Source organism: Phragmites australis, chromosome 20, assembly GCF_958298935.1.
Source record: "Phragmites australis chromosome 20, lpPhrAust1.1, whole genome shotgun sequence".
In the NCBI taxonomy this organism is placed as follows: domain Eukaryota; kingdom Viridiplantae; phylum Streptophyta; class Magnoliopsida; order Poales; family Poaceae; genus Phragmites; species Phragmites australis.
The window spans coordinates 11,071,969-11,084,191 of NC_084940.1; the positions used below are offsets into that span (position 1 = coordinate 11,071,969).

General features: G+C 43.4%; 2 protein-coding genes across 2 annotated transcripts; both read right to left on the reverse strand.

The window, feature by feature from the left end:
* Positions 1-121: 121 nt before the first annotated feature.
* LOC133902216 (uncharacterized) lies at positions 122-1,128 on the reverse strand. The gene is made up of 2 exons (XM_062343817.1): positions 954-1,128; positions 122-834 (listed from the first exon to the last, which is right to left on the reverse strand). The coding sequence occupies exon 2, from the start codon at positions 809-811 to the stop codon at positions 560-562; it is 252 nt and encodes an 83-aa protein (XP_062199801.1). The 5' UTR covers positions 812-834; positions 954-1,128; the 3' UTR covers positions 122-559.
* A 1,142-nt stretch (positions 1,129-2,270) lies between these two features.
* LOC133902013 (probable acyl-activating enzyme 17, peroxisomal) lies at positions 2,271-8,380 on the reverse strand. Its single transcript, XM_062343583.1, has 14 exons — positions 7,922-8,380; positions 7,699-7,828; positions 7,344-7,594; positions 7,025-7,229; positions 6,824-6,864; positions 6,614-6,739; positions 5,285-5,358; positions 4,893-5,113; positions 3,974-4,068; positions 3,647-3,863; positions 3,211-3,336; positions 3,036-3,134; positions 2,739-2,948; positions 2,271-2,633 (listed from the first exon to the last, which is right to left on the reverse strand). The coding sequence occupies exons 1-14, from the start codon at positions 8,185-8,187 to the stop codon at positions 2,517-2,519; spliced, it is 2,178 nt and encodes a 725-aa protein (XP_062199567.1). The 5' UTR covers positions 8,188-8,380; the 3' UTR covers positions 2,271-2,516.
* Positions 8,381-12,223: the final 3,843 nt, after the last annotated feature.

A 12,223-nucleotide genomic window follows, 5' to 3' on the forward strand; every position in this document is an offset into this window, starting at 1 on the left:
TGTAACAGGAAAAACTTGAGACAAAAGTTGCCTATAAAAAGTGACATCCAAGATCAAAATGTTATCTTGTTTCTGAACGACTGCTCTTGCGCCAACATGTTTTGTGAGAAAATGGCTGCTATCAGTTAAGATCACCAACGCTTGTGGTCTCCATGTGCAGAGCACGTGCATCTAAAGCCTCCACCTAAAAAGACGACCAACCATTCCTTGAGCCAGGCCCAGGCAGTCGATCCGGATTCGATCCTCAACGCTCAGACCTCTGTTGCTGAGAGTGTGGGTCTCTATTGTGAAAAAAGAAGAAGACCAACCGCTTTACAGTTCATAAGTACCCAAATCCACTTCTACTAACTGCAGCATTTGAATAATCCATTCTGATATAGACGCTTAATCAGGAATCGACTATTTCAAAATAAAATTCCCAGGAAAAAATCGATCGCATACAGAGAATGCATGTGCACACATGTATGCATGGTTTCCGCAATCTAGCTGCACAGATGAATAAGCAGCATTGTTGACGAGATGATCGACGGCAAGGGAACCGAATCATCAATCTTGTCGATCAGGACGCGAAGAATCGCTTCTTCTTCTTCTTCTTGTTGCCGCCGTCGCCGCGGGGGCTGCTGCTCCCGGCGATGGAATCAGCGACGGCGAGGTTCTTGGCGATGAGCTGCCGCGCGCGGCGGCTCCTGATCTCCACCCTCATGCTCTCCGTCTTGTCCACCTTGTCGTAGCACACCGCCTTCGTCTTCTTCCGGCCGCTCCCCGCCAGCTTCTCCTTGATGCCGTCCACCAGCCTCGCGAGCTTCCCCATCGCCCCCTCCGCCGCCTCAGATCCTGCAACAAAAGATTGAACACGACGCAATCGATACTTGGTCGTGAGCACGCATGGCACGAGGTCGAGACGCCATCAAGCATGGGTGCAAACGCGAAGGAGCTAGCTCATGCTTGCGTACGGTAGCCGCCTCCGACGACGACGTTGTTCGGCGGGCCGGTGACGCGGTTGGCGAACGCGTCGGCGCCCGTCGGTCAAATGCGCCCGTTTATATGCAGTTGAGTCCGGGAAGGGGCCAAAGGCTGGCCATGCGGGTGCGGTTACTGAGGCGTTGCCGTTGCAAGCCTGGTTCTGCCTCGGCTTGTTTGGTTCACTCGAGCTCCGGACGTAGCACACTTGTTTGGTTTAATGAATGGAATGATTGGTCCATTAGATCACGTATAATGGAGTGTTTAGAGGAGGTGTTTACGGCTCAACTATACTGGCACATGTGCTTAGACGGAGGATAATGTGTGTAACTAAGGCCATCCCCAACAGGAGGTTTTTACTGCTACAGTACTCCCGAAATAATGTGTAACTAAGGTCATCTCCAACCGGAGGTTTCTACTGCTACAGTACTTCCGAGATGAGAGAGAATCTGGTATTCTAAATTTGTTGAAACATTGTAGCAACCGTAATACTGTTCATAGAAGTTAACTGTGGGTCCGGAGGGAGGAGAAGAGTAGTAGAAGGTAGAAAATATGGTAATTGTTGGAGATAGAAAAATAAAGAGTACTGTAATAGTGTAAGAGGATACTGTAATAGTATTATAGGAGATGAATTTTTAAGTATCTACTAGAGATGACCTAAGCACCGCTGTTTATATTAGTATTAACAAAATAGTTAATCATATTTAAGTATATGTAGTCTTTGTTTGTATTAAAAATTATAGTTTTTATATAGATACTTAATACTCCCTTTTCTTAAACACCTAGAATTATTTATGCCCTTAGCATCCCATCGGTAGTAAAAGGTAGGTAGGTAATGCTCCCCAAAAGCGAGGAATGGGATTGTCGCACCTAAATCATATGATCATATGACGACCAAGGACACATCATATAGGTGGTCTCTCAAATCAACGAGAGCCTTCTTCTTCATCAACAACGGCGTATAAGGCAGGCATCCTTCGTCTGCTCATTGGTGGCACAAAAGCCTGGTCACAGCCTTCAACTGCCGGCAACCTAACATCTCCGGCTGCGGCGGGTCGGACTACAAGAACTTGAAAGCGACGACCGTTCCATCCGCACAACTCCTCTCCTTGCTTCGGATTGAATTCTTCACCTGCCGCTGGTCACAGGATCTCCTGGAAGTGAAGAACCAGTAGAGCACTTCCAAAAGACTGCCTCTTTCTTCTTTCCTCAACTGATTAATAATTACTTCAGTAGGCGCACAAATGGTACTATGGTACAATGACTGGAACAAAAAACTAGCAGAAATTTAGGAACTCTCCAGAGTTAAATACAGGCAAGTGATAGCATTCACGTTTTATTAGTACCTCATCTGTCATCTCACATCAAAGTGAACAAAGCCTTGCTGTACATGGCAGGAAACATAGGTCATTTCTTTTCTCGGAATATAAATACAGCTCATTTCCCTTTTTGAGGTAAGCAAATGAATTTTGAAGGGCCTATGTACGATGATATGCGCAGTTTGCTGTATAACTTTGTGTAATGTGGTACAGATGCAGCACAATCTTTCTAACTATCTAGATCTTTGACTGTTTTGCCTGTGTTGCCTGGGTGAACTCCTTGCGCAGGACCCTCCTCATGACCTTATTAGAGGCGGTTCTAGGTAGCGAGGGGACTACAACGACGGAGGAAACCTGCATACAGAGGAGAGCAAAAGAAGTTATTAGTGATCTTTGCGTGGTTTGGCATACATAAACTCGATTTACTTAGTGACAAATTCACAGGAACTATGGACGCACCTTGAAGAGAGGGTTCAGCTTTTTCAGAGCCGAGTTGAATGCTAATTTCAGCTGGTTCAAGTCTTCTGCTTGCGAGTTGTGGTCTTCGAAGACGACAGCTATGGTTAATTGTTCAGGGCCACCCCCTATAGGTGGAACCCCGATGGCTGCTGTTTCAAGGATGGCATCATTTACTCTGTTGCAGATCCTCTCAATCTCGATGGAACTAACCTGAAAGTGATCATAAAATCCAGTGAATGGACCGCGAAAAGCCAAATTTTAATATGTAGTTGCATATTACCACATTGTATTGCATACCTTAATGCCACCAAGGTTCATTGTGTCATCTGCACGCCCATGAGCCCTATAATATCCATCTGAAGTGCACTCAAATTCATCTCCATGCCTACGGAGAACCTACATTTTTTACAGGGGTTAGGGTCTCAAATCTATACCTTCAAATCAGCAAGGAGCCAAGAACAGACATACATACTTTGCCATTTCTTTCTGCCATTCCTTTGAAGTAAACGTCGTAATGATCAGCATTTAGCAGCGTTGATGATGATCCAAATAGAGTTGGATCAAGTGCTAGTTCACCAATACCCACGGCATCTTGTGGCTGCACAGTTTCAAAATTAGCAGTAACGTCAATTCTGATAGTTCTTTTTCATGAGGTACCAGTTGTGAAAGTTACTAGAGCAAACAAGCATCTAGATATTATTTGTGACAGAATTTTCAAGCTGCAGATGGACACGGTAGAACCTAATGTTAGGTTAGTGCTGACATGGAGCGTATGCTATTTGAAATTGCTGTATCAGTTGAATACCAAGTAGTGCATGCTACTCTATATACTTGGTAGAAAAAAGACATGTATAAATAATGAAACAAAAGCTGCATGTAGGACAAATGCTACTACGTGATATACTTACTAAGGGATTCCCACTGCTGTCAAGAATGAACAAGTTACAACCCATGGCAGGTGTACTGAATGCAGACAACGCTTGAGGTTGCAGCAAGGATCCAGTAACAAATGCGCCACCGATTTCGGTACCTCCACAGTACTCTATTACTGGCTTATAGCAAGCTCTTCCCATCAGCCATAAATAGTCATCCACACTGGATGCCTCCCCAGTTGAGCTAAAGCATCTGTATACATGAACAACACAACCAGTGAGAAACCATATGCCGTACAAGATGTACATAATATGCCAGTCAAGGCAGAAAAGGTCCGGAGAGCTGCACAATCCAAAAAATACCTAATGGTTGACCAATCAAATCCAGCTGTACAATCTGTTGTTTTCCATGTACGAACAATGCTGGGTACCACTCCAAGCATTGTCACCTTAGCATCCTGGAAATTGATGTAATGATAAGTAAGATTGAGATTATAATGAAATGAAGATAGAATAGCAGCAAAATAAAAATTTTAGAGTGAATTGCATAAACTACAAGTATTGTGCCATTTGTAGCACAAAACTACAAGTATTGTACTTAGTAACACAAAACTACAGGTATTGTGCACTAATTTCACACAAAGCCCGATTTTAATTAGATTTACCCAAAAAACGGTCTTATGTTTCTCCAAAAATTATAGAACTTTTTTTACGTGTTCCATAATCCATGTTCAACCTATTTTAATTGGATTCACCCAAAACGCCTGTGTAGAATTTAAACTAAAATTCTCCAGAAAGACTACTTCTATAACTCCTAACAATTGTTAGGGCATCAAATAAAATCCCAAAAATATAGAAAATTCACTAATATTGTGGACTAATTTTTAAAATTATTTCCAGCCTTAGGTTATATGATTAAAAGGTGAGTTCCTTTGTAATGCTCCATTTATATACTTACTAAGTAACTCACTTTTTCACCATATATTCGTAGAAACAGAAGAAATAGGACAATTCCATGTCCACGCCATTCCTTTTTCCTAAGGATCTACAAGCATATGAATGAAGCATGCCAAACCATCGAGGTTCATGGCGAATACACAAAAGAGCTTTACTGGAATAGCAAACCGCGCATAGGAAACTTTTGCGCATTCAGGTTATGATTTAACTGTTTAGCGTTGATATTTGGGATAACTCTGATTTTCCAAGCATACTGTATCTGTACACAATCGTGAACTGGTCCACATTTTATGATACACTTTGTGAATTGAGTTGTCATCTGTACCTGTACAAACTTTGCAAAGCCTGAACTATTTGGGGAGCCATTATACAGAGCCATGGAAGCTCCATTCAGTAAAGAGGCATAAACAAGCCAGGGACCCATCATCCAACCAAGATTCGTTGGCCATGCAACAACATCTCCTTTACGAATATCCATGTGACACCATCCATCGGCAGCTGCCTTTAGGGGGGTTATATGTGTCCAAGGAATTGCCTTAGGTTCCCCTGAATATGAAGTAGTGTCAGAAATTTTTGTACACTATTTTTTTTTTAAAAAAGCACCTTTTGATCAACTCATTATCATAAGAAAGATCTGCTGCAGTCAGTTTGCTGTATATAGCTGTATAACTGATAACTGTATGGATGAACCATTAAATTATCAAAACATAACCTCACCTGTTGTCCCTGACGAAAATAAGATATTGCTGAATGTGTGGGCAGGTTGCTCAACTGCAATATAATTTTCCGCCCTGCATTTTTTTTTCTATTAGTGAATGCCATATAGTATTTGGATGTCAGCACACATCAATTCCTTAGCCCAAAGGGGCAAATATACAAGAGTGTATGTGTGTGTACATATGCAAAGAAATCCCTATACAAGGGAGAAAATACACACCGGTACATAGATCTAACACCCCCCTCAAACTCATGGTGGGTCAAAATTCACAAACACTGAGTTTGGAAAGATAGAACATATGACGAGCCCTAGTTTGCAAATCCAAGGGCACATACTGAAGAGTGATAACACGCACTTGCACTTGAGAGCATATGTACGAAGCATTAATTCCAATGTGCTTCGTTAGCTCATGCTTCACCGGATCCGGCATCACAGTAGTAGGACCCGGATCAGAAATTCCAAAATCAGCCAGCAGCCACCTCAACCAAGTGATCTCCACGGTCGCATCAGAATATGCCTGAAGCTTTAGTGAGCTAGAGAGAGAAAAGAATAGACGGCGTGAGATGCCTCACAAATAGCGAAGAACACGAAGAAGATGGTTGTAGTGGAGCTGAGTGAGAGAACAGACAAACTGATTGAGAATGTGAACAGCGTGACAGGACGAGTGATGCCAAGGTAGACAAGACTCCCAACAAGATGACGATACGAGTGGGGTCCTCAAGAGGCTTGTCATTAGAAGCACGAAGCTGAAGATTAAGAAGGCGATGATTAGTGAGACCGGAACGGTCTAGAAGATCCTGAATGTACTTTTGTTGGCACAGGTAGTAGCCATCAAGCGTAGAGATGGCATCAATCCCCAAAAAGTATCGGAGTGGACCTAGGTCAAACATCATGATCTACTCACTAAGGTGTTGCTTTACGAAGGTGATGTCCTGAAGATCATCCCCAGTAATGAGCATATCATCAACATAAAGAAGAAGAAGCGTCCTTCCTCGATAAGAAGTGTGAATAAAAAGGACTGGGTCATGAGCACTAACAGAGAATCCAACAACAATGATGACTGAGGTAAAATGCTCAAACCAAGCACAAGGTGCCTGTTTGAGACCATAGAGAGCATGTTGAAGGCGACAGACATGGCCCGCTGGAGCACACTATGAACATGCCACAGTAAAAAAATATAAAACTGTTCTGTAGTTTGATGATTGTGTTAGAGACAGTTCAATATGATTCACTCCAGAAATTGTTGACTGTCCAGTTAACACAGGAAAGACTGTTGTCCAATTTGGGGTTTCCCCAAAATTTCAAAACAAGATAAGAAAATAACTTACTTGGTATGATTAACCCTTCCAAGGAAATCTTGCCAGGATAGGTCGTCAACACGCAGTTCATTTATTGGCAAAGATCCCCTGACAGGGATCACAATTGCCATAGGGGCCTTAGCCTCCACAACTCTACTGTACAACCAAAAATTTGGTGTGAGAAATATATTATAATAATCTAGACTCTTGATGCATAGCCTTTGTACTTAAACAACGCACCTGTACAATGGCAGTTCCTTGTCATCACGAAGGATGTAATCCTAGCAAGAAAAAGACTATCAGTATCGACCGATCATTGCTTTAATTGAAGCACAAACTCTTTTCAGTATCGACCGATCATTGCTTTAATTGAAGCACAAACTCTTTTCAGAAACAACATATCAGACAATTGACTGAAGCAGCAATTGGATTACGAGTTACCTGAGTAAAAATTGCCTTTGCTTCTGATATCTTTAACCTTGTTGATATTGCAGGCGCAGCAAAACTATCTGCAATTGACACAACCACATAGCCTGCTAACACAATCGCAAGGTAGATCACGACAGCATTCACATTCATAGGCATGTCAATGGCAATAGCAGATCCCTTTGGCAGGTCCAGGGCATCAAGCGCATTCGCCACTAGGCTGCTCTAGACAAAGCAAGAAGAATTGGTTATGGAGACAGCTTACAATGAAGCAAAAGAATAGCTATGCCTATGATCAAAACTAGCAGTACTCTTTAGAGAAGAATATAGTTACCAAACTTTCTTCCTCAATTCCTCAAGAGTAACAAAGTTAAGAGGCTCAGAATCCTTCCCCTCATCCCTCCACACTATGGCAGCATCATCGGAGCTCCTCCCGGGTTTAGCACTCAGGCAATTCGCAGCGGCATTCAGCACAGCGTCCGGTAACCACTCACCACCAGGATACGCACCACTCTCTTTCAAGATGCATGATGGCTCCGCATTGAATTCAACACCCATCTCATCGAACACCGTCTTCCAGTACACCTGTTCTTTGAACACACAGAATCCCAGATCGAACTGAGACGGTAAGCTCACTCTACAACAGTAATAAGCAGCCAAGCAAAGAAAAAGTGGAAGTCTTCTATCACCTCTGGGTTCTCGTTGGAGAACTTGTGGAGGTCAGGGAAGCTGGTGATGGGATCCTTGTACGCCTCGCCGATTAGCTCCTTCCCCCGTGCCTCCAGGACGCGGCCGACATTGGTCAGGGAAGCCGCCTCGCTGAATTTTTTTTGCAAAAATCAGCAGATTAGTAGGGACATGGAAAAACAATCCTTGAGGCGAGTTGGTTCGACGTAAAGATTTGAGCTTTACGGATCGGGGGTCCAGGCGGGCGGCGTGGGGGAGGGGAACTCGGCGAAGCAGCCGTAGTACACCATCCGGTGGATGGCGAAGGGGACGTCCGGGCGGAGCACGAACCGGCAGAGCTCCCCCCACACGGCGCCGGCGCCGGCGCTGCCGTGGGAGTCGAGCGCGCACCGGAGCGCTGTGTGGAGCGCGGCGGCGTCCGACCCGGGCGCCACGGCGGCGAGGTCGGCGGCGGTGATCGCGCCCAGGGGCTTGTGCGCCGCGGCGGCCATGCCGTGCCGTGCCGTGCGCGTGGGTTCGCGGCTTCGTGCGCGAGCTGTGCCGCCGCTGCCGCTGCGGCTGTTCCGGGTAGATGCGGGAAGTAGGAGAGGAAGAACTCGGGCAGGTGTACCAAACTGCGAGCAAACTAACAATGGGGACAGCCGAGATGAGATGGAGATGTTCTTGTCGGATCAACATGCAGTTCAGACCTTCAGATGGCAGTAATAAATATCCTGCAATTTCTAACCAGCACGACGAAGAATTTGCTCAGGCAACGTCTTCAGTTTTCAGTCGTTGCTGAAGTAGACTCTTTGTTTTCTGACGACTGGATAACCTTCGCGCTTGTAATTCTTACTCTGTTCAATTGGAGTTCAAGGTGTTATTTTCCTGGGTTCAAATTCGAAAGAAAACTGAATTACAATTGAGCCTTGACAGCATGAAAATCATAGTCCAAAGACGGCACGGCATATGTGGGATCAATAGGCCTGTGCATTCGGTTTGCTTTTTTCAGTGTATGAACAATTCGGTTCTAAGAATATGCAAACCGAAGTGGATGGAAAATACTGGAAAACCGTCTAGTTCGGTTTTGGTTTTTAAGTTTCGGTTTTAACCGAATTTCAGATAGGTAGTGAAGTCAAAATGCATAATTTGATGGCAGGGTACTGATTATGGACAGATGAGCAATGGCTACCAAAATTTCAACCTAAATAATCTTAATTTCTTCCAGATGTAAATCAGCCTCCTAGTTTTAAAGAAAACATCTGAATATACCCACTTAACAATTGAATAGATCACTAACCTATATAAAATGGTTATTCAAACAGCGACAAAAAACTAACATACATGAGATGAAGCATGTTTGCACTGATGACATCAGGCTAGCCTATTTGTACTCATGACTCATAGGACTAACATTATTTTGGAACAGCAATGCAGCATGAACTATGAACAATTTGTGACAAATCTGAAATATGGAAGTGTGGTACTCTTACCCATTAACCATATGTCCATCTGTGGACTTAGATTCCTACCAGGATGAGCTTCAAAAGATTGCTACTATTGCGGCTGCGGCTCCCCATTGCCTCTCTCTACCTCGACCTCTCGATCTTGATTTGCAAGTGTTTCATCGTTCTCCCCCATCTACAAAGCAAGAAACAACAGAGCAAGAAGCCTAAAGTTCCACGTTTACAAACACAAACAGAGCAAGAAGCAATAGAGCATATCAGCAGAGGAAAGATTGGAAGAACATACGTTGGAGGAGTGCTCGGTTGTCGCCGCCGTTGCTGTCCTTGCCAGAAAGCTCGCCTAGTCTGCTCGTGCTCGGGCCTCGGGCGCCGGCTAGCTCGACAAGTTGTGCAGTCGTGCTCGTCTGCTCTCTGCTGGGCGGGCACCAAGCGATGTCCGGTGGTTTGACGGCGTGTTGGCAATTGACGTCCAGTCGCTAGGTACAGGGACCGAGCGGGTGGCGTCCGGCAATGTAGGTGTACATCGACGGGCGGCGTCCGGCAGTCCAGAGGCGGGCGGTTAGGCGCTAGGGATAGGTGGGTGGCCAGATGGGCACCTGGCTGGTACCTGGCTCGGCGCCGTGGCAGGCTGGCGCTAGGGTTAGGCGGGGCTTTAGGGCAGCTAAGGTTGGCGCCTAGCGGCTCAGGGAGTCAGGGTCACTAGCGCTAGGGTTCATCGAGTGGGGGGGGGGGGGAGTGGGTCGTCAGGCCATCGGGGGGGAGTATGGGAAGAGACTTTGGGTCTTCAGGTTCTTTGGTTTTGGGCACATGACAACTGAACTGAGAACTAACCACCGAACAACATTGAAACAGAAACCAAACCGACTACCTAACACGGAAAAAACAAACAATTTTGGTGGTTTGGGTTCGGTTCTTCGGTTTCATTCTTTTTTGGCCTAGGCCTAGGGATCATTGAGAATGTTTCGCTACCCCGCCATATGGTCATTTTGATTTTCATTTGTTTCTGTCCATTTCTAAACTATTTTTGTTTTCCCTTGTTAGACTTTCAGCTATCTAAAAGAATTTATCAAAGGAAAAAACAAACCATGATGTATCTCAGTTTTTTTTTTCATTTTACTTTTTTCTTTTCTTGCAGGGACTCATTTTCTTCATAACACCATTAAGATACCTTAGAACTTAGATTGTGCTCCCTTGATGGCAAGCTCAAGGGGAGTTCTAGATGAGAACGCAACAAGAGCAAAACCTTGCACTAGCATATTCGGATGATTGCCAAACTCTGTCACATTCAAGTTAGGCAAATTTAACCATTTATGACTAGGGTTTGGTCCATGGATATGGATATAGTTATGGACCTACTGGTTATGGCATAACACAATTTCGTAGTCATCTAACATATATGTCACATATACAATTTGTAGCCAAAATTCGCCAGTGTAATACCCAATTTCTACAAAAACAAATTATGGCTACCACACTTTTGGCATACAGTTTGGTGTGTGGCAACCATCATAGTAGTCATGGTGAGTGCCACATTAACATTTACTTAGAGAGATAAACATCAGCTCATGTGTCATTAATTTACTCCTATAAATGAGCATTCTACTCCCTACAAAACCATCCATAAGTGGGTCCACCATCCTTTTTCAAAACAACTTACCCCAAATCCCATGTCGCTTCGAGCTTAATCCATGGCGACGTCGGAGCCTACAACAGATGTTGTTACAATAGAAACCCTTTGAGAAGCATACAACATTGGTGACGGTTATCTCAGAGATGACAACGAGGATGGATTAACCAACGAAGTTAGTCGAGTTTTCTTCTCAAGGAGAAGGCTAAAGCGAAGGCTTAAACAAGGCCAGTATCGTGCATAACAAAGATTTTGCCAGAACATACCTACGACAGCGACACCTACAGACAATTCGGTTGGCATCATAGGGGGTGAGTTGTAGCCGAACACTTCCCCAAACATATCTACCTAGTTTCTCAAAATAAATTACCTAGATAGTCTTAACCCTAGATTTTGTTTCATCCAAATCCATAGCCACCAGAGTCGATGCATAGCAAAGAGTGTATAGTCCTAGGGAGTATGCTAGTTTACAAGATCTAGACACAAAGAAGATTATTCATTTTCTCTGTTTGATTAGCCTTTGATCAATGAATCTAACATTTTGCCCAACGCTTGCTCTACTCCCTCGCCATATGATTTCCACATCCTTCTTTTCATGCAAAGCCATAAAATGCTGATGTGGTTTATTTATGGTTTTCGAGTTACGATTGAACTGGGAAACACAAAGGGGATTATGTGTTCGGAGGTGGGTTTCATGTGCCTTCAGAGTAAGAGTTGGATGTGTCAATGCATTTTCTAGTCATACGGTTTAGAGAAGTTGGGTGGTTGGGTACAATTTTCTTCATATTGACTTATCGATGTAATCTTTGTTGTGTTATCCAATAACCTCTGCGAAAGGCAGGATCATGTTTTTTTTTAGAATCTCTAACAATCTCATACAACTTTGATGTGTTTGTTATGATGCCACAAGCTCATGTGTTTGATATGTTGATTGTTTGACTTTATTAACTAAAGATGTATGGAGCTTCAGACAACTTTAATTTTGGATTAGTCTAATAGCTTACACACTTCTAGATCATTTCATGTGTAAATTAGTGAAGATTCTATACACTATTTGTATTGATAGTGGACACATTTTGTGATGTATCTTTTATATTTGGCGTTGTATTGTAATGATTCATTATCTCTTGATTTTGCAAATAACCACTACAAATGCATTGATTCATCCAAAGAATACTACTAGTAAGGACAAGTTTACGTGTAGAATTGTCATTTAGTCTAACTATGCTCACACTATTTTGGAATGCAATTCTCGCATGTCTGTTGCATGTCCTTATATTAATCTTTTGTATTTGTATTGTTGTTCCTATAGCTGATAATAAGTTCCTTTTTTCTTAAGGATGTATTATTCATTATTTCTAAATATGAAGAATTATGAATATAGAAAAAGTATTTTGTTGCAAGAGATCCTAGATACACCACATCATATTCTATTGTTCAATCCATGGCCCCCTT